Below are 27,840 nucleotides of genomic sequence, written 5' to 3'. Positions count from 1 at the left end.
CGGCAGGAGGGCCTGCCGAAACATTAGTAAATACTGCGTTTTGTATGCGTGTCATCTTACTTTTCAACTAAGGGATATATATATATATATATATATATATATATATATATATATATATATATCTATATTGGGGGGGTTCTGACACTCCCTGTGCCCAAAAGCCGCATTTCGGGTTACAACTACCAGGTGGTAGGTGGCATTGATTGCTACTGTTATCATTATCATGGTTGTGACAGTGGTAGTGCTGGTGGTGACCCCTGGGGGAAAGCAAGCCTTGGCAGCAGGCCAGAGTTGAGCGAGTCTTCTGCGCATTGCGGCTGCCGCGAATGGTTGTCTCTAGCATGGGTCCTCGACGCGTGGTACCGCGGGCCACACATCGGGGCCCCTCATGGTAAGTCAAGCGTTAGCGACGCCGCCTTTTGTATGCTCTTGCGCTGCGATGTTTGAGTGTATGGTAATTTTGTGTAATGATGACTTAGCGTGTTGATAACAATTGATGTACCGATTCGGTAGACGATATCGTCGTTCAAAAGTAGTTAAATAAATGTATGTGTATTGTTTGGTTTGTACCGACCGTGTCTGCTGTGTCCGTTCACTCTAAGAGCATGGCGTGGTGCTCGCTCTCCAATTCGAGACTCCACAATATTGCCACAGCTCGACCATCGCAGAAGACGCGTACCACAATTCGCGTTTGTAAAAGCAGTCAAGCAAGTAGCAAGAAAGCCGCGCCATGGAACGCCGTCCTGCACGCGCCACGATGCTACACCATGAGACCGGCACGAGACTCGAGGGGCAGAGGAAGAGACCAACGAAGTTGGAGTCAGCGAGCAGAGACATTTTTTTTGGCCGACCATTTTTAGCTTTGAGTTTACGGGCACAAGTTCGCCCTAAATAAAGAGTTTATATAGTACCAGGTGCTATATTTATTCGTAACAATCTGGTGGAGGTGCTGGGTATGCTTCTAAGCCAACTGCAGGCAAGGGAGAGAAGCCCAGATCCCAGAAGATCGGAGCCAGCAGAATTGACACCTGTGCAGCAACGCACGAGTCGCTGACTACGTGGTGAGCAGCCCGAGTTTGGCCCCTAATTGACTCATCAAGACCTGTCGAGACCTCAAGCACAAGCGTCACTGCGATGGCCACCCAGTCGATGCCATCTCCATCTCACCTCATTGTGGATTCGCCACGTACACCAGAAGTCTTCCACGGTGAGACCTTTGAAGACGCCGAGGACTGGCTGGAAGGCTTCGAGCGCGTTGCGCGTTTGAATGGTTGGGACGAAGCCCGAAAACTTCGTTACGTTTACGTCGCCCTGCAAGATTTGGCACGTACGTGGTTTGAGAATCACGAAGCGTCCTTGCTGTCGTGGGACGACTTCCGACGAGAGCTAATCGCAACCTATCCGAACACGGACCGCAAAGAGAAGGCAGAGGCTGCTCTTCAGGCGAGGAACCGACGGAATAACGAGAGCGTGGCCATGTACATAGAAGACATGTCACGGCTCTTCTACTGAGCCGACCAAAACATGGCCGATGAGAAGAAGTTGCGGCACCTAATGCGCGGAGTAAAGGAAGAAATTTTTGCAGGCCTGTTGCGTAATCCACCGCGAACTGTGGCGGAGTTTCGGTCCGAGGCAACGACCATGGAAAGGACGCTACAACAACGTGCGAGACTGTACAACAGAGACTTCAAAGTCTCTTCACTCAGGGTGGAGTCAACAACCCTCCCCACCAACGTTGACTTCCTCCGGGAAATGGTGAGGGCTATTGTTAAGGAGGAGCTCCAGAAACTGCAACTCCCCCGAAGTCCTCCAGCGATGCCCTCAATCCCGGACGTTGTACGTGAAGAAGTGCGGCAAGCAATTATTCAACCGCAGCCTCAGGTGCCACACCACACGCAACCGGAACCTCAGCCACAGCTGTCGTACGCACAAGTCGTACGGCAAGACATGAGACGCCCGAGCTTTGCACAAGCTCCCGTTATGCCATCGACCTTTCCTCGCAGTACGCCCCCGTCGATGCTAGAAGCGAGACCCCGCAAAAGTGATGTATGGCGCACGGCAGACCGGCGGCCCCTCTGCTACCACTGTGGGGAGGCTGGTCATCTTTATCGGACATGCCACTACCGTCGGGTCAGGCTACGTGGCTTCCCAGTGAATGCACCCTGCCCTCGTAACGGTGAGCGCCCTTACGAAATCGAAGAATATTTATCTTCGCGCTATGCATATCCAAACACTCCGTGACATGAATCGCGGTCGATTGCACCAATGCGCAATAGGTCGCCAAGTCCACATCCATCATCTACTTTCCCGAGGCGTCGTTCACAAAGCCCGCGACGAAAAAACTAGAACCAGCGACCTGCGGAGGCAGGGCCGCTGATTTTCGGAAAACTGAAAACCCTTCATCGCTAACCAGATCAGACGACGACACTGACACGACGACACTGACACAACGACGGACAAGCGCAGTAATGGTGACGTGACATCCGAGCTACAAGTCAGAATAGACGACGTCGAAACCATAGCGTTAATAGACACAGGTGCAGACTACTCAGTAATAAGTAACATGCTCGCAAAGAAGCTGAAGAAAGTGCTCACTCATTGGACTGGACCGCAGATACGCACCGCCGGCGGGCATTTAGTCAGCCCCGTAGGATTGTGCACAGCGAGTGGGAATAAGAGGATATGTGTACGTCTGCAGTTTTATTCTCCCTGAATGTTCCCGTGAGGCAATTCTGGGCATGGACTTTCTGCAAGCAAACAGTGCCATCATCGACTTGCAGAAATCCCAAATTTCTTTCTCTACAGAGAACGCTGTTGCCGTGTGTCATGCGGAGCAACCAATTGTTTCGTCTCTTCGTATTGTGGATGAAGGTGTGATAGTGCCGCCACGAAGCAGCGTGACAGTTTCTGTGAAAAGCGACGTTTTTCGTGAATATGCCGGACTAGCTGATGGAAATACCGAACTGCTGCTCACAAAGGGGATACGCGTGGCGAGAGGCCTAGTGAACCTGCGGAACGGATATACTGATGTGCTATTGACTAACTTTACCAACGAGGTACAGCATGTGGCGAAGGGAGCAGCCATAGCATCACTTCATGACTACGTACAAGTCTCAAATGTTTGCACCATAGAAAAACTACCTACAATGCCCTCAACAGTGGACAGTGTCCTCGAGAAAATAGATATTGACCGAGAGCTTTCATCTCTGCAGAAAGACCAGATTGTGGAGTTGATCAAGGAATTCGCAGAGTGTTTTTCCTCTTCTTCGAAAGTCGGATGTACGCCTGTAGCAAAGCACCGCATTGTAATCGAAGGGCATGTTAGACCAGTATGTCAGCATCCATACCGAGTAGCTCCAAAAGAAAGGGAGGCGATAAAGAAGCAAGTACGGGAGATGCTCGACGACGATGTCATACAGCCCTCCAAAAGCCCATGGGCATCGCCAGTAGTACTGGTGAAGAAGAAGGACAACACCATGCGGTTCTGTGTTGATTACAGAAAACGCAACCTCGTCACGAAGCGAGACGTATACCCACTCCCACGAGTCGACGATACGTTGGATAAACTGCGCAATGCTCACTTTTTTATCGTTGGATCTAAAGAGCGGTTACTGGCAAATAGAAGTCGACGAACGAGATCGGGAAAAGACGGCGTTTGTGACACCCGACGGACTCTACGAGTTCAAAGTACTCCCATTTGGTTTGTGTTCTGCTCCCGCTACCTTCTAGAGGATGATGGACACTGTGCTCTCCGGCCTCAAATGGCAGCCATGTCTTGTCTATCTTGATGACGTAGTAATTTTTTCCACTACGTTCGAGCAGCACGTACAGAGATTGAGAACGGTACTGGACGCTATTCGTATGGCTGCACTTACGATCAAACCCGAAAAGTGCCACTTTGGATTCCGGGAGCTTCGGTTCCTCGGGCACATTGTCAGTTCTCACGGTGTCCGCCCAGATCCGGATAAAATCACTGCGGTTGTAAATTTCCCAAGGCCAAGAGACAAAAAAGCTATGCGACATTTCCTGGGGCTTTGTGCCTACTATAGGCGCTTCGTTGCAAACTTCTCCAAGATTGCGGAACCACTGACACGGCTTACGAAGGAAGTTGTACCATTTATCTGGCACCAAGAGCAAGAAGACACCTTCTCTGAGTTACGACGGCGTTTACAGTCACCTCCCATACTCGCTCATTTTGACGAAGATGCCAAAACAGACATTCATACGAACGCCAGAAACGTTGGCCTCGGTGCTATTCTTGTTTAATGGCAGAACGGGGAAGAAAAAGTTATTGCTTATGTAAGCCGCACTCTGTCGAAAGCCGAGTATCATTATTCAGCTACGAAAAAGGAATGTCTCGCAGTTATATGGGCCATCAGTAAGTTCCGTCCATATTTATACGGTAGACCATTCCGAGCCATCAGTGACCATCATTCATTGTGCTGGCTTGCGAACCTCAAGGATCCTTCCGGAAGACTTGCTAGATGGAGCCTGCATCTACAAGAATATGACATCACCGTAGTCTACAAGTCTGGCCACAAGCACAATGACATGGATTGCTTGTCACGAGCACCAATCCAGAACTCGTCTCTTGAGCATTAACAAGACTCCGCATTTCTTGGAGCTGTAAATGTGTCGGCGATGGCTCATGATCAACGAATGGACCCAGAATTACTTCTGCTCATTCAATACTTGGAGGGGCAGCAAGTCGAAGTACCGGGAGTTTTCGTCCGTGGACTACGTTCCTACGTCCTCCGCAACAACGTTCTCTACAAGAAAAACTTTCAACGCACCGGTGAAACGTTCCTACTGCTGATACCATCATCACTGCGAGCGGAAATTTTAGAAGCGTGTCATGATGACCCATCGGCAGGTCACTTGGGCATTAGTAGGACTTTGGCAAGAATCCGCTGGAGATATTACTGGCCAAAATTGATGGATTCAGTACAGCATTACGTAAGATCATGTCGAGAATGCCAAAGACGCAAAGTACCACCCCTAAAACCAGCAGGTCTTTTCAAACCGATAGAGCCACCGAAAGTCCCATTTGAGCAGGTCGGAATGGATTTGCTAGGACCATTTCCTATGTCATCATTTGGGAAGCGCTGGATAGTTGTAACAACCGACTACATGACCCGGTATGCCGAGACGTCATCTCGCACAAAAGGAACGGCAAATGAAGTGGCTCAGTTTTTTGTGACCCAGATAGTGCTGCAACATGGCGCACCTAAAGTTCTTATAACTGACAAAGGAACTGCGTTCACTGCCAGGCTAGTACAGTCTGTCATGAAACTAACGCACACCGACCACAGAAGAACTACTGCATACCATCCACAAACTAACGGGTTAACTGAAAGGCTGAACAGGACACTTACTGGCATGATCGCGATGTATGTGGACGTCGAGCATCGGACTTGGGATACCATATTACCGTATGCTACATTTGCATACAATACCGCAGTACAAGAGACAACCCACTTCACGCCATTTCAACTTGTTTATGGTCGGACAGAAATAACGACATTAGACGCGATGCTGCCTGTCAACAGCATGAATGAAGAGGACCCTGACATAAGCGAATATGTAGAAAGGGCAGAAGAGGCGCGACAACTAGCACGGAACCGCATCATTCAACAGCAGAACGTCGACGCGCACCGCTACAATCTAAGACGAAGGGACGTTCAGTACTCCCCTGGAGACCAAGTGTGGGTCTGGACGCCTGTACGTGCACGTGGCCTATCAGAAAAGCTTATGCGGCGCTATTTTGGCCCTTACAGGGTTCTTCGTCAGCTAGGCCCATTAAACTACTTAGTGATCCCTGAAGGTCAAGTATACACAACACGACGCAGGAATCTCCCGGAAGTTGTACATGTAGTACGTATGAAACCGTACTACGACAGAAACTGAACAAGTGAACTGACTCACGTCGCCTAACACAAGGACAAGTCCTATTGTTTAGAAACTGTCAGCCGGCTCTACGCATCGGGGCGATGCGTGCTAGGAGGGGGACTAATGCCACAGCTCGACCATCGCAGAAGACGCGTACCACGATTCGTGTTCGTAAAAGCGGTCAAGCAAGTAGCAAGAAAGCCGCGCCATGTAACGCCGTCCTGCACGCGCCACGATGTTACGCCATGGGACCGGCACGAGAGTCGAGGGGCAGAGGAAGAGACCGACGAAGTTGGAGTCAGCGAGCAGAGACATTTTTTTTTGGATAACCATTTTTAGCTTTGAGTTTACGGGCACAAGTTCGCCCTAAATAAAGAGTTTATATAGTACCAGGTGCTATATTTATTCGTAACAATATATATATATATATATATATATATATATATATATATATATATATATATATATATATATATATATAAGGGAGAAGTTTGAGTGCTGCATGCACTGCGTGCTTGATACCCCTGGCATATATGCTTGTTATTGTACTATCATTTTTTCCCCTTATAGCTTGATACCTGCTTGTAAGGTATCCCTGCTGCATTCATAACAATCACTGTTTTCCTGAATGTCTATGCCTATTGTAACACTTCTTTTTTTTTCACTTTGAATAATGTGTGCTTTCTGTGTCCCCACTCTCCTCTATAATGCCCCCTGGGCCCTAGGGGTACCACAAGAAATAAACACTGTTTCCAAATTATGATTGATCGCACAATGTTATACCAAATGCTGTCTTCTGTACACTCACACTGCAGGCTCCAGTCTCTGGGTCACAGTCACTAGAGTGGCCATTGCAGAAGCAGGGCACACAGAGTCCCAAGTAAAGGCCGGCACCCGAACGCGTGTAGCCAGCATCACAATCCTCACACGAAAGGCCCTTGTAGCCAATGGGGCAACGGCAGTGCTCCACAGCGTTAGCCAGGGCTTGTCCAGTAGGATACTCGACGGCTATGTCAAGGGAGGCCTCCACAAGGCTGCACCAATCAAAGAGGTGCGCTTACCTCATGAATCTGTCCCAGCTGTGTTCATTATTCTACAAGGTAATAATCATCACAATGTTAATAATATCTAACAGACAATCAGCCAGGTATAGGAGATGTTATATAAGAAGTATTTTTAATGCGAACAAACAAAAGTGGACAAAAAGACGGTTGCATGGGCTGGGGCCAAACATGTAACAGTCTTTTTGTCCACTTGGCCCCTGCCTATGCTAAGTTATATTTTAATCTACTTTTCTTTATTCAGATTACAATTACTTTTAATAACATTCCCTATACTTTCTTTTGCACAATTGTCTGTTAGATCTTATTAATTTCATGGCATGTCACATGTATATAAGCATGCGCACATGGGTGTTACACAGGTGCATGCCTCACTACCCATGATAGGCATTTAGCCCTGACCGTAGTCACGCACACAGCCTGCCTAAAGCCATTTGTGCTCAGTAAATTCCAAATTGACTTGTCACCAAGAGGGATTTGTCTGTCAGGGGAACAATGTTACATCTGGTTCAATTTTAAGAAACTGCTGCAGCGACAATAGAGCAGCGAAGAAGAGAATGACTAGGTGCAGTACTGGCACACACTTGCCGTACAGCCTCTGTAAATAAGCCTCCCTCAAACTTCGTTCACGTGCCCTGTAACAATATACAATAGTGTCGGGTCCCTCGACTGTCTCTTGTGAGACTGTGTTGACAGGTTACTCTAAGACTGACGAAGCTCAAGCATGCAGAAATCAGCAGGAAGTTACTGAGGTACAGAACCAGAAGCAAAAGTATCATTATCAAAGACATTAACAACCACCATTACTAACCTTCAGGTTTGAACACTGTTCCTAATAGGCACCAACTTTTGTTGGTGTAGTTTTTGTCTTGCCAATCCAATTAACTCAATGGTCATAGCTTGAATTGAAGCGGACTGTTTGTGCACAGCACGAAACCCCACAACAGGTGCAATCTTATGTCCTAATGATGACAAATGGTGGCGATAATGCATGCTGCATAGTCACCCTACCTTGCTTTCAAATGGGTTATTTGAATACAGCAGAGGAACATAGTTCATTTACCTGACTTTTGCCACAACTTTGTTGTTTCCTTGCACAACAAATGGCGAAAGTTCTCTGGAAGGGTATTCTAACAATCTGCTCAAACTTTGATGTTCCTTTACAAGTGATATTGAAGCATCGGTAATGATTGCCCACAAAAGACAGAAAAGATGCATTGTAAGGACTACTTCATCATAGAAAACAAAAGTATGCACAAAATTTTAAACCAGGAAGAAATCTCCATAAATTTCAGTAATGACTGTTGGCAAGCTAATAGGCAATTCATACCTTTGAAAGAATTCAGAAACTTGTCCAGTGTTCTTCATGGCCTTTCTGTGCTATGTTCATGCTGTTATACTTACAAAGTTATCCATAAATTTACACTATCTCTTTTTTTTAATGCGGCTGAAATAAAACATAAAATTTACAGTTGATTCAGCACAGTTGCTTTAACAAAAAAACTTGCAACATTTGTCACAGGTATAGAAGGGTACCTCAGGCATGGGTGCTGAATTAACGCAGAATGAATGAAAAAGATGTTGTGGGGCTGTGTATGAGCTGCCCTGTTGTCCTGCATTCCTGTGCACTGTGTGCAGTGTTAATCCAACCGCCGTTAACTTATTAAATACTCCCCGTTACAATTTAAAACTTTAATTGAGTATACGCGCACTACCCGACCTTTTAATTAGCACATGAGACAGGAAAATGTGTCCAAACTTACCTGGCAGTGTCTGTCTCTTCACTGAGTGTTGCTTTCACAAGTATGGAGCTCAAGTCGGCAAGCACCATAAGGAAGTGCTCTCTGGTTGCAGGCAAACCATCAGCTCTGATCCACGAGCTCTGAAAGCAGTTGAGCACTTATAATGCACTTACTAAATTCATTTCTGAGGAGGCTAATGTTCAAGAGGCACTGGAAAACTTGTTATAACAATCTTTGCTCGTTATTTAACATAAACTACATGGTTGATAAATCTTGTTCAAGTGCTAATGGCGTTATCACTTTGTAATACCGACTTTTATGTTTACATTGAATTGTCACCTTTACTTTATTCAATTTTTCATTCCTGCTTTGGCCTATTATTGTCTGCAGTGTTATGAAATAAATAAATTTACATGAGGTACCCTTGTTCTTAAATTTTTCACTTAACATGTCTTCTGTATAGCCCTGTTTTGTTATCAATCTCAAGTGCCTTCCTTGTAAAAATCAGGAGTCTTTGTCTTATTGGGAACATGATGGCAAACGAAGCCTTGTGTCTGTATGCGTGCCTTTTTATTGTATCATACAATGCTCCCTTCGAACTGTCCACTTTCTTTATGCTGAAATCTGGGTGCGCTTAGCACCACAACGGATCAGTTGCTATGATGGCCGTGCATTCATATCCAGGCAGCAATGAAGTAAGGAAATGTAAAATCATGAGTCACACTAATAAAAGATAAAGCTGTCATTTCAAAAATGGCTGATCACCAACATGCCCACAATCAGGAGAGCATAACTGGTTGAAAAATAGTGCATGCAATTATGCATGTGTAATATTAGTATGTGGGCTTTTACATTCCAAAACCGTGACATGGTTATGAGAGACGCCCTAGAGGAGGACTCTAGAAGTTTCGACCATCTGGTGTTCTTTACCATGCACTGACATCATACAGCGCGCAAGCCTTTAACATTTTGCCTTCATCGAAATGCGACCGTTGCGGCCCGAATCAAACCAGTGATATTTGGGTCAGCAGCCGAGCACCCTCGCCACTGATCTACTGAGGCGGTGGCAAACACACATGTGGCCAGTGCCCTGCAAGGGCCGCACTTATGTATGCTATTTCACTGGGTTTTTTTTGCTTAGGATGCCACCACCAAAACCTGAGAGTTCGGAAAACTTCGCTTGTTTGTCTGCCCACTCCTGTATGAGCCTTTTATGGCTTAAAGTATTCGTAAATGGATGCATAAACAAAAAAACTAGCTTAATAATATCACATTCTTGCATTATATTTCCTGTAAAGTCAGTTTATATGAACTGAAAATGTAACTCACCTCATACATTGGAATGGAAACTGTTTGTGGGAACCTTAGTTTCAGTCTCTCAGGATGCCTGTAGATAAGTATGATCTTGTTTCCCTGACAACGAAGGCAATATAGCATTGCATCAGGAATTGAAGTTTAAGGGAATGGCAATTCGCTGCATACTAGTAAGTGTCAAGCCACGAAAAACCTTACTGTGATCTGGACATCCGGACTTCTGCTTTGTCTGTCAGTACCATCACTCCTTATTGTGTAGTTTAACAGTCCTCCATACGATGTAACCTGTAGAATAGATGGCACAAAAATGCAACAGATCAAATGGTTACTATAGGTGGAAATCACTCAAGTGGCAGTGTGCAATTATTTTACAGATTTTCAGCATGAACTGCTGTAAAATTGCACCTGTCATTTCATATTCTATTCATATTCCATTTGATATTTACCAATTGAAGTTGTGGGACATATTTTCTTTGCAAATATATAGAATATTACAATGCTTATTCATTTGCCAAGGAAAACAAAGAATTATAGATGCCAGGTTTCTTTATATTTCCATAGAATGTGTGCCGTAGTTGTGCTATGAGAGCAACAGTTTCTCAATAAACACACAAGGCACATGGCTCGCATTAATTTTCAATAATTGAGTGAGCAACTTTTTCTCAGGCAAAAAGATCATATACAAATTTTTAAACTTCATAATTTGACCAGTGATTCCATATATTTGTACTCCAGACAATGTACAGTGCCATAAGATCACACCTCAGCAAATACAAGTATGCATACTTGGTAACACGCTTTGGTAATACCATTGCCATACTGCTACAGATAATTCAATGCAAACAAACTCTGTACAAGCATAATATTTGGTGCTAATTAAAAACTTCAGAATATATTGTATATCTAACACAGTTTGTAAACTAACTTCACTGCATTTCCCATACACTACTTTTAAAACAACACCAATAATACTTATGACTGCACATGTTCCACGACAACAAAAGCCCCCGAAACAATGAGGCAACAAAGATGAGTGGTGCAGTAAGCTGCACCTTTAGTGCCTTTAAGGAAAAAATTTTATTTTCACGTATGTCTATTTGCATGAATAGCATAATTACTGACTTTGAGTAGTGATTGTATGCGTTCTCTCTTTTTTTCCCTTTGTATGACTGCACTGTAGTTTTTCTGGAGTATAGTTATGTTACAATAAAGACAGCAAATGCATTTACAGGTATAAGCATGCACTGAAGTGGCGAAAAAATTTTTGATGCTCCTAAAGCAATTTATCTGCCCGCGATCATCGTTTGTGAATTTACGAATTGAAATATTGGCACTGCAAACTAAGGGTATACAAAAAGAGGAGACAAACAAGCCCAGACTGAAACCGGTTTATACAAGAAAAACACGAAGGGGGAGCGAATACAACTGTGTTGTCCAGAAACAAAAATTCACAACCTGAAAGTGATATAGACAGTTAGCTAACACAACTATCGATATTATTTTTTATGAAAAAAGAACTTCGACGTCGAAACAGTTTGTTGTATTTGCCACAGCTTTAGCCACAGCTTGGGGCTAAAGTGCTGAACCTGTCTTGGATTGTAGCTAGTTCTTGTCTTGAAATCTAGCGAATTATTGGGTGCATGTTTCTTTTTGGTGTGTTTATATTTTTGCCAATTTATAAAATGTGTTTGCTGTGCTTCCTCAGAATTTCTCAATCTCATCCAATGCAGGTGCTCCCGAGATAATCGTGACATGCACACTTGTATTTGCCATGCATTTCAGCCTTCTTTGGAATGTCATCAGGCAGCATCAATTCAGCATCTTTTGCCTTCGTTCTCAAATCCATCGGTGTCTTGCTGTAGTTTCCTCCTCCAAAGCCTTCCCAACTTGTGTTTGAAAATCTAGTATACTCATGGATGGCATTTCAGCTGACGAAAGAACCAGAAGCACACATTGTTGGTCTAGTTGGGTCATGTTCATTCAGAAGTCACAGCTGTTTTGCGCAAAGAAATAACTACAACCATAGCTTTTGAATGACGAAGGAATGTTCCAATGGAAGACCCATCTTGTGACCACTGAAGCATTTCATGTATGTGGCTTGGCTAGAATTAAATTTTTGCAATGTTGAAACATTCTGACATCTACAATGCTCCAAGCTGGCATTAAAGGTTATCCTGGCAAGAACTTTTATTTTACCACCACCTAATACCTCAACAATGTCTTCATAGCAAGTTCTCACTTTTTACAGCAATTTTGTACCTCTGTCACAACTAATTCACATGGTTCAGATACATTCGCTGTCTGCAAGCATGGATGCCTAGGCTTGAGGGTGAGACACTTGGCTTATGTGAGTGGGGTTGTTTGAGTCCCATCAGTGTCAGCAATTTTTCTTTCAAATTTATTTTGGTTTATACACTAATTTCTTTACAGTAACTCATATTATCGAATAGACGGACCAGTTTCCTTGTTCAGTCAGAATAAACATGCACACGTATTTAATAAATAAGGTATATTTACATAGTGATGATTTGACATTGCCGAGTGAAAAGATGCACAAGTGTCATGCACACACATTGCTTTTTTTTTTTTTAAATCTAAAGCTACAAAAGAAACGAGTATAACTGCTGAAGACCGAGACACGACAGAAGGAGTCAAGTATGACAAAACGAGAGTGGAAAGCATCATGCATGGGATGAAACTGGGGCCAGCAGTAGAAGTTAACCCATTACAGAGCCCAGATCTTTAAAGCTAGGCACTACATCTACTACATAACTACTAAACAAAGAAAACTAAAGCTGTTTAATACCCACATCTTTTAAAATACTTTCTCATACAAGTTTACAATGCGGCAACTGTTGATGCTATCACTATGGTTCCAACAACATAGACATGTGCGTGTGGTCACCACAATGGTTGTATATATAGTATGTGGGGTTACAAATTATGTTTAAAAGTGTGTGGGTTCGAGCTTGTTGGTACGACTTCATCTTTGCAAAGATGAGTAGACAAATAAACACATAGAAAGGAGCGGTGAACTACCAACAAATGCGTTTATTTGTTCAAGCATGAATAAATACGCTTCTACACATGCAAGAAAGGGAACGGGATTGAAAAGACATGTGCTATACATAGCATCTATTTAATGGTGCAGATAGCTAATCTCCTTGTCTTATCTAGGGTAAACGTTAAGTTACTTTAAGGGTAAACTTTATAAGTTTCCTAGGCCTCATAGATTTCTCGAGCTCGGGAATCTCTATAGATGCAAACAATGTGCGTCTGCTAGAAATGATGAAATGTGCAATTAACATTTATGAAATGTACAAGGAAGAATGCATACTTTATGGCAACTGCTAGAAACCACACATTTGTAGCATGCCTTTTTGCACTGCCAGTGACTCACCTTGTCACCCAAGAATCTCTGAGGGAGTTGCCAGTAGTAAGACTGACGAGGATGGGATGCAAAATCCTGATAAACCAGCTCCTTGCTCCGGGGATCCAGCTTCAATCCACGGTCAATTGTTGTAGCCCTGTCTAAAGTTGTCAGGTGGACACCCTCGGTGCTAGTCGAGAACCTTAACACCTCCTGAAGAACGGAGGTGGGGTGATGTGGCTTAGTCTTTTGCGCAGAGAATTTTTACCTCAGATGGCTACCTACTTGATCTATAAAAACACCAATTTTACAAGAAATCATTGAAGTGAAGAATGTCATTCTTTATCTTTGAAAATGCTTTGCTGTGTTCTAAAACCACTGTGCTTTATTTTCTTTTGCTTGACCATTGATCAATACATCGAAGTATTAACACTGCCACAAAGCTTATATGTGAGAGCGACAATGTTCAGAGCTTACAAGAGATTCATCTCAAAGAGCAAATACTGACACAAACATTTTCAAATTGGTAGTACACTCATACTTTGATATAACAAACCTAGATATAAAAAGTATCGATTATAATGAAGGAAATGAAGAATAGTCTTGCAATAGACATGGGTAGTATTAGAAATATATGTTTAAAACGATTTTTTTTATATGATTAACTTATTTTCATATAAGATGCAACTTTGCTATAATGACGTTTGAGTATACATAGAACTGTTTAGAGCATCATAATTACTCTTGAACAAACTTGATACTTAAGAAAAAAAGTGCACCTGTTCTCTATGGTAGAAGCTACTGGTACAGGACTTGGTGATGCCCATGCAAAAGCACTCCACACAGCCAAGAGGAGAACTTGGGTGCAGGTGGAAGGAGTTTGCCTTGCACTGGTCACATGAAGCTCCAGTCACCAGGGGCTAAGAAAAAACAAATGGAAGACACACAATGTCACTTTGCAATTTTTATTTTTTATTTGTACACCTACAGAAGACTAGTGAGGTAGAGTGTGTTAGGACAGACTTCAAAAATATTTATTAAAATTCATGCAAAGTATGTAAAAAACTTTTACTGTTCATCGATGTTGAAGCATTGTGGACCCTGAGGCACATATAACAATGCCAAGAGAGATTATCTACAGCGACAACACCGAAAGAACTTTCTCAAGCTATGTTACCAACGTGGAGTTGGCACAGGCATTGCTAAAGAAACAATATTGTTTTATTTAGTTGGTGCACTGACTATCACTAATGGTCTGTAATGCATTGGGTGAGAAAAAAAATTACGTGCGATGGGAGTGCCCAGTGAACAAACAGATACAGTTAAAACTCAATCTAACCAGGCAACATTTTCAGGTTTTTCCAATCTAATGGAAAATTTTTGATTCCTCGCAGGTACCCATAGAGTTCAATGCTGTAATGAACTCGAATTTACAATTCTGTCATGGCACCGTACTTGATTCAACTAGGTTTTTGCAAATATAGTAAAAATGCAGTACTTAAAAAAAAGGTTTTTACACAGACTACTTTTTCCAGATGTGTGCTGTGAGGATGTCATGTTAGAACATCTAACCACTACTAATTTTAATTTAATGAAGCTGCCTGTGCAGTTGCTAATGCATGGCACTGAGCAGTATTGTCCCCTACAAGTACTACTCCCAGGGAGTACTTGCAGTGCTTTAATGCTTCGTGTGACAGATGGCACTGATAGACTCCTTGGAACTTTCTTGCTCACACATGAATAGCACTAGTTCTCATTAAATATCAGCAGCTTGTCACAGCATCATAAGACCGTCTACCTCAACTGTATTGCCCAGACATGCAAGGAATTCATGCTCAGTCTGCCCTTATGGACAATTTACATCCGCAACCATGTATTAGCGGCAAATAAAATGCTGTGGTAGCGTTCAAAGAGATACTACGTTAAAATTTTATATTTTGAAGCACAGAAAAACACTTCCCATGATGTTATGTACTTCCCAATTCAACTGAATTCGAGAGCCCCCATCAATTCATTAAATAGAATTTAAATTCTATCAGTTTTGTCAGAGGAAGGCACCAAGTGGTTGATACACAAAGCTTTGATAGGAATCTTGGGGCATACGTCGAGTCTGGACCAAAAAGTTGATGCTAAATATATACAGGCTGAAGGAGTAACAAAAACATACCTTGCACTGACACAGGCCGGTCGATGGACTTCGTTGTGGACTTAGGCTGCCAGCTGTATCACACTGTGGTGCACCTTGTGAAAACATAGTTCCCACCAATGTTAGCTCTTCAGCCTCACTTAAGATTAATCATGCAAACCGTCAATATATACATGCACATGCAGCTAAACTATCTGGTAGCAAAGTGACAATCTATATGTGTGGCTAGCAGCACCATTCACCTAAAACGATCACCATCAGTCTATAAAGTGCATGCTATTAGAAAACAGTCGGCACATGGTTTTGAAATTTTATACAGATCCCCTACAATTCATTTCACATGGTAACATGTGCAACAGCATGCAAAACTGGAAAGGATAATGACACAGTGTAAAGTGCAGTGACTTCACCCTCTCTATTATGCTGACAATACCAGGTATACATAACTTGCACATGACATCAGTTCCTGTCTTCAGTTTGCCATTACTGGGCACATACGTCTCAGTTATCACATTGTGTTTGCGTTTGAGCGGGGAATTTGGTGCAGTGTGTGTGTTTTGATTATTTGCTCAGAGTGCATGATGAAGAAGAATCATTGAGAACATTACACGCAAGTCAGCAGCGTTGACCAGCGAACTTGAATTATTCATGTCTGCAGTGCACGAGTCCGAGGCAATGCATGTAATGGGCGAAACAACTTCAACCATTGTAAACATATGGAAACAACAATTGGAAACATAACTAGCCTGCTATGAAGTGACACCTGCCCAAATGTATGTTGTTCAGTCTTGAGGTTCTTCCTGTTTATGCGTGCACGAGCCATGTGCTCAACTTCTTGGACAGCTCTTTCGTGTGGTTTCACGTGTTCACCTTTCACAAACAGTGTGTCCCCTCTTTTTATTTTCATTTACACTTACTTCTTGTGCGGCAGTTAAATATCGCACAAATTACCAATTGCGACTTATTGAGTTGATGGGAAATGCGAGAGCTGCACAACTTGATTCTGTATCGTTTGCTGCCATGTGTGTGCTTGGTGATGGCAGTGCATATGCCAAGATTGTATCCCAGGGTCCGACAGTGTAATGAACTTGATATGCTTAATATAATGGACAGTGAAAATGAAATTAAGCTTCGTGCCCACAGACACCACAATGAAAGTAGATGGGACGCTTGTGAGATATGCTGAAATTGTCAGCAGAAAGATAAATGGTGCAGCCGTCCTGCTCTTGAAAAACTGCCGGTGGTTTGCATGCATAGCCACCATGGGTCTGGTCACTGATGGGCATTCACTGCAGGGCTTGGCACTCTTGGACAATGAATCTTATGAGACGTGAAGTTTTACATTGAGGCACAACGTTGTAGGCATCTACAGAGGCAGCGTTAATGAACGTCACACCGAGGTCGCTCGAAGGCAAAGGCTCCCAAACCCGAGGAGACTGGAAAGGAGCTGCTTCACAACAGCCAAACTGTTCATGCACTACTTGTCAGGAGGTGTTGGAACCAACACAGTGCCGGCAACATTTGTTACATTGGCCAAGAAGCCAAACTTCTGCTTAATACGCCGAATTTTAAAGTCCTCAGATGTGTGGCAGTGCAAATTGACAAAGTGCTTTGCACATAAATGCCAGTGAGAAAAGAAAAAAAAAACAAAGCCAAAAGATGGAATAACTGGCACTAAATGCACAGGGTGATAACAACAAGGTCTTAATGCCCAATCTTCTGAAAACAGCTCTGCCTTGTTCAGTGTCAGCAATGGCATGCTGACAGAGCCCTCTTCCACAAGCGCAGGAAATTATTCTATGCAACGACTGTCTTTCTCTAACCCGCTAGGACTTTGTACATAGTACAAGCACCTGGTGTAATGAACAAAACAAAAAAAAAAGAGACAACAATGAAAGTGTGGTTCCAAGCACATGTGATGGAGCCAGCAGTGAACTTGAGGCCAGCAAATCAGCTGGTGGCCTGTGTTCCTCCATCAAGGTGGCGTGCCAAGATTGGGTCACGTGTGATGAACATGTGACAATGTGCTTGCTGGCTGGAGTTGAGCCAAAACAACGGCACACGAAAGACACAGGGCCAAAGCATCGGATGCTGGCATTCTAGGTTTCAGCCAGGGAACGCAGCTTTCCATGCTGCTGCCGGCCCGGTGTGGCCGGTATGCATACTGCATCTCGGTTTGGGGCCTGGCCTGTTGTTCCACTCCTTGCCAAGACATCGCATATCTCGACAAGGTGTCACTGCGGTCAGCTGTTCAGCACAGCAATGAGCGTGGCTTGGCTAAGCCAATGGCCATGGTTGTGCCAAGCATCGCCTCTCAACACAAGCTGTTTGCTGGACAGGCTGGCCATTCCTTGCCCAGAAAATTGCGTCTCTGATGCGAGTTGATTGCTGTATAGTCACACTCATGCTGTAAAGTGTCATCGTTGCCAGTGTCGCACAGCGAGAATCACCTTTAACCACCTCCAGTCACTGCACCTCAGTGTCTGTTGAACCATACGTCGTACGGTGAGGCTCCGAAACTGTTTCTTGAAATCACGCGAATTATTAATGTAGCTTAGGCTCTGTGTTTTTATTGTACATTTGTGTGTAACTTTCTTTCCGTGTTGCCATTAATGCTGCCTGTTTCTAACTCATCTTAGAATGCATTTCTCTATGTACAGCACACGAAACAAGCATGACGAATATAGTTTTTCAAATTTTTTTTACAATTATCTGGCATCCACGACACGACTAAGCTCTTATTATCTTTAAGAGCCTCGCCTTGTTTGTGTGCAGTGGCTGAGAGATGGACCTACTAAAGGTAGTGCTGTTCAGTGCAGGACTTGGTAAGAACATAGCAGAGGAATAAATAGCTATTTCTAAAAGCAGCCAAGTCAAGTCCCCACTAATTAAGACAAGAGCGTTGAGGGTGTTATGTAATCCTTAGGGCAGTGAGTGTTTGTATTCTGAAGACACATCGAGTCATGAATTGGTGGTAGATGAGCGCAATTACTCAGTAGATGAGTGCAAAATCTTAGGTAGACAAGTATATCATCAGCAGAATAAACACTTGGAAGTCAGCATTCTTAACACTCTGTCATCCTTTCCAGTTTTGTGCATTGTTACATTTGTTGCAACGAACCAACTAACCCAGCAGGCAACTGTTCTTCAAATAGTAATTTGATTTAAACTAGGCTTGTGCGAATAGTGAATTTTGGGCTCGAAGCGAATTCGAAGTGCATAGTGATTTTCGACAAATATTTTCGAATTGAATTTGAATAGTATGTATGACATATCAAGAAAAGTGGGCATTCTTATCATGACCTAACTAACCTGCACAATATCTTTAGAAAATTGAAATAGGGCCTCTATGCAAATGCCATTTCTTTTTTCACTCAAAGGAAGTTGAAACAACTTTGAGTAGGAGCAGGACTTGGCTTTCAGTAGGATTCAAGTCATAACCCTTAAAATATATAACATATTAAAATTTATTATACTTAGATCATATAAGCCATCATAACAAGCTTTTAAGCTTAACAAAATTAATTGATTTGAGGGTTATATTTTTATTTAAAGGGGGCTTCCTGACTTTCACGTAGCCATGGAATGTATCCACTAAAGAAGCCTACTGCCTCATGAATTCACCGCCACAAAAATTTTTAGAGTCCGCCCAGTACACGCAGAGTTGCAAAGTTGCATGCATACATAAGATTTCTTGCACACTGCAAGTGTAGTGTCTCTTCTCGTCCTGACGAAATCACTGGGCGCTAAGCTGGGATAAATGGCACGGGGAAAAAAAAAAATAGGTCATGCATGCTTTCTGAGCTTGTGGAGTAATTTGCCGAGAGAAGAAAGAAATCTCCGGCCGACTTTGAAAATTTATTGTGAATCGCACGCCGCGTGCTGCGCTATAATATTGGGCTTGCATGTCCTCGGTAGCCTCGACTACTGATCGGCAGCATTTTCTGACAGTGCTTAAAAAGTGTTGCAGGGCCTTTTTAAATTTGTAGGGGCGCTTCGTGGCAGAGCATACTTCTTCAGAATAGGTGTTTTCATGGTTTAGCATAACTACACTGCAGTGAAACCACGTTTACAAGTGGTAATTTCGGATTTATATGCACCTATTCGTTCCTCGCGAACACTTCAAAATTTTCAATAACTTAAATTAGAATCGAAGCAAATTTAAATACGCTGCTATTTGTTCGAATATTCTAAGCATTCAAATATTTGCACAAGCCTAATTTACATTGATTGATATGTGGGGTTTAACGTCCCAAAACCACCATATGATTATGAGAGACGCCGTAGTGAAGGGCTCCGGAAATTTAGACCACCTGGGGTTCTTTAACGTGCACCCAAATCTGAGTACACGGGCCTACAACATTTCCGCCTCCATCGGAAATGGAGCCGCCGCAGCCGGGATTCGAACCCGCACCCTGCGGGTCAGCAGCCGAAAGCCTAATTTACACTAACTTCAGATACGAAATCTTGGCACTGCAAGACACATTTAAAGGATGTGACCTATACAATGTAAACATGGTAAGATAGATGCTTGGGCTAGTTGTTGATTGGGAATCAACATATTTGCACAGCGCAAGACTACGAGTAGTTACGACGTAACTACAGAAGAAGAGACAAGGACAGAAAGAGCGCCACGAATAAAATTTCAATTGAAGTCGGCGCTCTTTCTGTCCTTGTCTCTTCTTCTATAGTTACATCGTAAGTACTCGTAGTCTTGCGCTGCGAAAATATGTAAACATGGTGTTGACCTTCACTGACAGAAAGAGCACTTTCAGTTGGTAACTATCATACATATTACTATCAAGTAGAACACTCGCTAATAGTGACGAAAATTACATAGCCAGAATGTACTACATTGACTCAAAAGTACAATAACTAGCACAATCAGTATATTACATATGGAAATCATGCATTAGACTCGGGCACAAGCTAAATGAATGAAAATGCTGACTCAGAACCTCGGGGGTACAGGAATCAAGTATGACTGGAAAATTCTCATTCAGTCGTAAAATGCAGACTGAAGCAATATGCCATCGAACAAGGAAAAGGTTAGTTCGTAATACTAATCAGTGCAGATTTCGGAAAGTAGAGCAAATGCATAAAAAAATTGTATTGTCAGGCTGCATTGCTATTACCACAACAAAAAAACATTTTTTCATGTACTCGAGAAGCGTATGATGAGGGGCTAGTTGGTAAGACATTTAAAAAAATTATAACTGCTCTAAAAAGGAGACACGAGAATTATCGTCTTGTGCACTTCGTTCTTGTGTCTCGTTTTTAACGCAGTTATAATTTTCCTAAATTTTTTATTGTGATGCAATTACAATGTGAATTGAGGTGAAAATACCTGTCAGTTATAGGTTTATTTTGCAGACTTAGAATGCTATTAAACTTTCCTTCCTCTAGGGCAGAGTCACAATGACAGCATACAGTAAAAGCAGTTTATCACGGTCACTAATCTTACATAGATGCAGAAAATAAAGAAAAAGTGGGAGGCAGGCGTATGACATCAAGCAGAGAGGTGTGCGGACAAGCATGCCATTAGGTACACAGCATCCTCACATGCTCAAGGTTAGTAAGCGGGATTCCACACACCACAATTGCTTTCATCAGACATGTCTATGCAGTCTGCCTTGCCATCACACCTTTTGTGAACACTGAGGCAAGTTCCATCGGGACATCTGAATTGGTTATAACCACATGCTGGGAGTGAGAACAGCAAAAGTCAGTGAGATGGACAAGAAGAGAACACACAGGTCATGAGAGCCTGAGATAACAATGAGCCACTGAGGTGCTGGTATTGTGACAAAGAATGTTTACCATAGCATCCCTGAGCTTTTTAATAAGAAGAAACAGTACACAACATGAAATTGGCACACAGGTGTTATATTGTACCAAAATATTAGTGCAAGTAGGAAAACGCAGCTTTATAAGGTTTCATTAAAAATGTTTGCACAATGAAGTCTGATGAAGCACTGTAGAGAAAAAAATCAATGCATGATGATTGAGGTAAAGTTATTCACAAGCAATGAACAAAATAGCCATTTAGTAATACATCCCTGTTTGCAACTTTAACGTTATATTTATGAAGAACAGCATCATAAACAACCTAATCATCTAACCGAATAGCTTGCTAATTATTCGAAAAGTGTCAGAGCTGATGCCACAAGCCCCAGCTATGGTACTTATTTTTTTTATGTTTTTAATTGACCGTGATAGAAATTGCCGAGTATTTGTATGCGTGCCGACTTCAAATATGCAGTTCTTTTTTTCTACGATAAGTAGTTTCCAATATATGACAAACAGCTACTTCTCTATTTAAGGCCTGGTTAGCTAATTAACCACAACCAACAGAGAAATGCAAGCTACTTCTCTGTTTAAGGCCTGGTTAGCTAATTAACCACAACCAACAGAGAAATGCACATCCCACAGTACCCATCGAGGATGCTTATACAGTAGAATGTCAATGACATGAATTCGAAGGGAGCACGCAAAACATTTGTATCATTCCAAATTAGTATGAACCAAAACACGTTAGAGCTGATCATGAAGATCTGAAGATCTGATCATGAAGATCATAAAACTGATCATGAACTACTACTTGCTGAAATAACGTTCATGAAGTTTTTTCGAACTTTCCTGCTTTCGCCGCCTCTCAATTAAGTGCAGCGATTTTCTCACTCATGCTGCTGGCACTATAAGATGTGTTCACACTTAGCATCAAAGGGAGCGAAAGCGGCAAAACTTACTGAAAGTTCACTTGCTTCGCCACTTAAGCGGCTGGAAAAACGCGCCTCGATTTTGAAACGGAAAAAAAATCTGTCCTGGAGTATTTTAACTGGAGAATTGAAGCAAAAATGCCAGCATATTTGCACAGCACAAGGCTATGAGTAGTTACGACGTAACTACTCGTAGTCTTGCGCTGTGCAAATATGTCGATTCTCAATCACCAACTAGCATAAGCATCTGTCTTATCAAAAAACGCCAGGGTGGCCACAAAATGATGTCCGCCAAAAATGTTCACATTCGTTCTGCCTCTCGCTTACATGCCGCTGCCGCTGTCACCGCTTGAGAATTTCTTTCTGAGCATTAAATCTGTAACGAGTTATGGTTATGCATGCAATGTACTGAAAAAAGACAGTTTACGTCTTTACAAATGTTGCTTCGCGAATTATGTCGGAAGAAATGACACGAGCGGACGCACCAGAAGTGGCGAAAATGGATTCAGCCAGCAGTGCAAAAGCGAGACATGTTAGGGCATGCGAACTCGCTGTAGCTGCACCTTCTGCTTCCGGTGTTTGCAGCGATCGTAATTCGATCAAGGTTCTCAATGAACGGGTATTTTTTAAAGCCGTGAACTTAGTCGTGAGGCGCAGGTAGTTCGCGATTGCGTCGATGCAAGCCTCCACCAATGCCTTTGCTGCCATTACTACTGCCATGTTGAATGTACGGCTGTACGGCTGGTTTTTCATGTCGCGTGGTTTGAGAGCTAGTGCAGTCAGTGTAGCCAAAGCCATAGCAGAAAGCCAATCCGCTATTATGTGGAACTTGTGGCATGGTTTTTGGGCCACTTTTCCGGTGGTGAAGCGAGGAAAATTCCGGTGAGTTTTGCTGCATGCGCTCCTTTCCAGGCCAAGTGTGAACGGGCCTATCTCCCACAGACAAGCCGTGTTGCACAGCTCACGTGCAGCAGTCAATCACGCGTTCCTATCATTGCAAGGTTACTGGGGAAACCTGTAGTATGACACAGGATATCTTTTATAACGCAGTCCATCTAAAGCAACCTCAAAATTTCTATCATTGCGAAACTCGCGTCAGCCATAACCGTATTATCGAGATTCTACAGTAGTATGCTGTAAAGCACAAGCCATTGCTCTATGCCATTTCTAAGCGTGATGCAGGTTGTTGAACTTGACACAAAGCCCTCATCCATTCTTAAAACAGAAAATCTATTTAGAACATTTTTGCATGAAATTATTACCTTAAAAAACATCATACCAGTTATGAAACATCAAACCAAAGTAAAACAACAGAGATTGTTCTTTAACCTCACAGGAAGGGCATGTTTCTATTGAGGAAGTGGATGAATAGGGTTCCCATTTTTTTTTCATATGCTTTTAATCACTGTAATATACATCATAATAACTTCACTACAGTTAAAACAGCAATTATCATACCCCATGCTCTTCTTGGCCTACTTGCCTTTTGGGTTAATTTAGCTGAACTGAGAAATGAGCATTTGTAAATATTCCTCGTTTGTTCGCCCATATCACGAAGGTATATAAAAAGCAAATGGTGCATGAAATCTGCAATGTGTACAAAATAACTAAGACAGCATGCATTAAGGCACCTTCAGTCAGGCCCTCTGACAATGTAAAAATTTTGGAACTATGTAAAAAAATTTGCCCGAATCTACATGTCACACTGTAAATGTCATCGAAAGACGAAAGTCTTGCGTCTGGAGAGAGTGAACAAAACGTTTATTTGATGTTCTGCGCAAGAAAATCGGTGAATGGTACTTTGAAGGCGCTGCGTTAGAGTGCCTCGAGCATGTAGCGGAAGCGAACAAGCGCATCTAGGCACATTAGACACGAGCGCCATCTGGCAGTTATTTTCGAAAACGAAAACGAAGGCGTGCGCGACCGTGGAGAAAGATTCACGCGGTGTCTGAGGTGATAAGGTTTAGAATGCAGAGCGACGGGCAGGTGCCACCACCATGTCGTCATAGGAAAGCGTTGAAAACACCTTCTTGAGCATCGCGTTGCACTGTAAGCACCGCGCGATAAACGCTACAGTCCTTAGAGTTACTTGTGTGTGTCTCTTCTAGTATAAAGGCAGACATGCAAAACAGACACGTTATGACACCTCAGATATGTGCAATATTTGTTTTTTAAATTGACAATTGCACAACTATGAACGTTAAACCTTGAGCAATATTGGAGGGCGCTACGGGTGGGGTTGGCCGCTTGGTGTCGTACGAGGTATCCTTAGGACGGACAAACAGACAAATGTACAGACAGACCAAAATTTTTTTCGTCGAAGGTTCCCAAGAAAGACTATAGTCTTTAAAATTTTAGCTGTATGGCTCAACCAGGTACATATACTAATATAAAGTTTCTTCATTAAAGAGACACTAAAAAGCAAGACAATTTCTTGCATACTAGTAAAGTACAACATAACAATCCCGAAAGAATTACTCTTGCCATGAGATGATGCTTGGTATGCGAGAAAACGTGTGAAAAGAAAATGAGAGGAGATGCCCGTACCAAACACCACAACGTCAAATTTTTGAAGAGTCTACTAAGCCCTACATAGTTTTTAATCGATAAAAATGAAATATATTGTCATCTGTGGGTGCCATAGACCTAGATTCCAAAGTTGCAGAAAATTTCGTTGTCGCAAAAATATATATTTTCAAATTTATGATGTCATGCATGGAGATTTCAGTGTGAAATTTAAAAGTGAAACTTCAACCTTGATTTTCTACGCTAATATTGAACTTATGATAGTGAAACATATATGGCAATAGAGTTCTGGGCACAATATAAACCAAGTCATTGTTTCCCTTTAAATGCCTTTTTACATTAGTGTAGCCCTTCTGTTGTTAGTAACGCAAAAAAACATTACTTGCAGACCAACACCATGTTACCCACCTTCTAGCTTCATATGTTTCTGCATTTACTTTTACACCAGTAAACGTCAGCCAAAAAAAAAAAAAAGCTGTTCGATTGAACCTCGGTCAGTAAACAAGACGCACTTTTGCTTTATACTTGTAATAAAAGAATAAACAACCTGTGTTGAAAAAAAGTGCAAAGTGTACATTTTCTAGACCTATGATTTATGGAAGTGTGTTAATTAAGCTTGCGCCCCTGACTACTCAGTGATTTATTTAATGTGTGCAAGCACATGAATTGAAAATGTGGTCACCATTATAACGTCTAATTTGTTCTCTGCCTAGGCTCACATCCAGAATCAATTTTAGGTGAGGCCAGACTATGGCTGCTAGACATAATGATTGTCCATTGCAAGATGTGCAATAAGACATGACCAAGTTGGTATATTTTTAATGCTGATACCCTGAAATTGATATGCGTATAGACTAAGACCACATGAAGAAATGGTTTAACATAACTATCATGCCCCTAAATTCTATTTTTTAGTTATTCTGCCAGACACTGTATTGGGTGAGTAAATGAACAAATTAATCTGTAATTACAACCATCTTGACTTGAGAAATAATTAGTTCATGCAGACTAAAAATACTTACCACAGTTTTGCTCATCAGTGTAATCATTACAGTCATAATGACCATCACACCTTCTCCTGTAATTTATGCATGACCCATCACCACACTGGAACTGTCCAGGATCACATTCTGAAAAAAAAAAACCATTAAAGATTACTATATTTTTCACAAAATTTTTTGTCATTTTTAACATCACAAGGATGTATCAAGTGACGTGCAGAGTATCGGGCAATAGCACTTGGCTATTTTGTTATACAATCTCTTGTCTAATAATGCAGGCAGGCAAGAATAAATTTGCATAAAGTGCATGTGATGTAAGGTTGCTGTCTACAGTATCCCGATATGTAATGAGAGAGGCAACAACTAAGAATTTGCTTTTGGTGAGAAAATAAAGGCACCAGCTCATTCCATTGCATTTTCTTTTCATAGCAAGGTCTATGTCACATTCCTTTTTCATGCAGAGTTCCAAGAGCCCGCATCTGTAGATATCAACTGCCCAGAGCAGGAGTCGACAATCTTAAAAGGCAGAGGGCCGAATTGCATGAAGCCACACAGCTAATGGGACTTAGCAAACAAGGAGAAAATTCGGTGAATTGATAATGTACAGAACTGAAATAAAAATCATGTTCAGTGTCCACACAACGTATGTCACATGGTCGCAATACATAAAATGAATTACAAGTGAAAAAAAAAACTATCAAGGTACTTAACATTCATAACCAACTTGCAAATATCTACAACAAAGATCAAGGTTGCTCCCTCGCTCAATGAAAAGCACAGAATGTTGTAGAAGTGTTCATCGGTTAGTCGGGAGGCATTTATGAGTTAGGAAAAGGGGGGCTGCTCTGGCATTCTGGGGGCTGCGTAACACTGCCCTGCAGGCCACATGGGGTGGGGCCACAGGTCCCAACCCCTGGTCCAGTGGAAGAGGTGCTTCACACTTGCTTTAGCCTACAGTTGTCTTGTTTAATGGGCAGTACAGTCAGTGACATGTGAAACATAGCCAGAAGCTGTAACAGTCTCAAACATAATGCACTGCACAGCTGAAATAAGACTACAAACACAATGAATTACAACCCATAGCAAGTATTTTGCTGGGTATAGAAACCGGCTGAATAGTGACTCAAAAAATATATATATATTTCCAACGGTTTTGACCGGTCCAGAAATAAAATTAATTGTGTGTGTGTGCATTTATATATATATATATATATATATATATATATATATATATATATATATATATATATATATATATATATATATATATATATATATATATATATATATATATATATATATATATATATATATATATATATATATATGTATGGTTGCAGCAAAGAAGTAAAGGCTTTGATAAAGGCTGGTCCACTAGCTGAAACGTCAGTCAGAATATACCGTGCAAAACCAACGTGCGTCGTACTCTATTTTTCCTTACACACACACACACACACACACACACACACACACACACACACACACACACACACACACACACACACACACACACACACACACACACACACACACACACACACACACACACACACAAACACACACACCGTCAGAATGTAGACAAGAAAGGCAACTAAAAAAATTTGGCTTTAGGCTGGCGCTAGTGTATAAAGATAATTCTACATACAAGAAAAGACCTGATTGAAATAATACACAAGCCCAGAAAGCCGAGTACAATCTATTAAATGTAATTATTGAACTAGGAATTGTAGTATAAACAGCACATTAAGTTAGGTGGTGCTCATCAAGAAGACCACGATTTAAATAACACATTTTCTCACATGACTAACACACAAAAAGAAAAAATCTGCTTAAGAAGTGGTTGCGGATAAATGCAGGATTTAAATGCTTGTTTTCTCTTTCTTTCTTTTTGTAGAGTTAAAGTTAGGCATGCAGGGGCAGCTTATACCGTATACAAGAACATGCAATGCTTTACAGCAACCTTTCTCAGTTGCATTCACGAAAGGCTTTTCCATTTTTGTACTTTGCTCACAAAGAAGAAGGGTGTTGCCTTTTTCAACATGCCTTACAGGTTTAAGATGTCACACTCTATA

The 27,840-nt window shown here is 42.1% G+C and overlaps 1 protein-coding gene across 33 annotated transcripts in view; it reads right to left on the bottom strand.

Annotated features, from left to right (window-relative positions):
* The window catches only part of trol (terribly reduced optic lobes), a 531,158-nt gene that overhangs the window by 176,724 nt on the left and 326,594 nt on the right, over positions 1–27,840 (bottom strand). For 32 of the 33 annotated variants that reach the window (XM_075888764.1, XM_075888744.1, XM_075888745.1 and 29 more), the window contains 9 exons: positions 25,790–25,897; positions 21,118–21,225; positions 15,544–15,617; positions 14,156–14,296; positions 13,407–13,589; positions 10,205–10,291; positions 10,022–10,105; positions 8,714–8,832; positions 6,698–6,923 (listed from right to left, as the gene is read on the bottom strand). In XM_075888764.1, the coding sequence (XP_075744879.1) occupies positions 6,698–6,923; positions 8,714–8,832; positions 10,022–10,105; positions 10,205–10,291; positions 13,407–13,589; positions 14,156–14,296; positions 15,544–15,617; positions 21,118–21,225; positions 25,790–25,897 (1,130 nt within the window). The remainder of the gene's footprint in view (positions 1–6,697; positions 6,924–8,713; positions 8,833–10,021; positions 10,106–10,204; positions 10,292–13,406; positions 13,590–14,155; positions 14,297–15,543; positions 15,618–21,117; positions 21,226–25,789; positions 25,898–27,840) is intronic. The other variant, XM_075888747.1, reaches the window with a different exon arrangement.

Source organism: Rhipicephalus microplus, chromosome 3, assembly GCF_043290135.1.
Source record: "Rhipicephalus microplus isolate Deutch F79 chromosome 3, USDA_Rmic, whole genome shotgun sequence".
Taxonomy (NCBI): Eukaryota; Metazoa; Arthropoda; class Arachnida; order Ixodida; family Ixodidae; genus Rhipicephalus; species Rhipicephalus microplus.
This window is presented reverse-complemented; position numbering and strand designations above follow the sequence as displayed.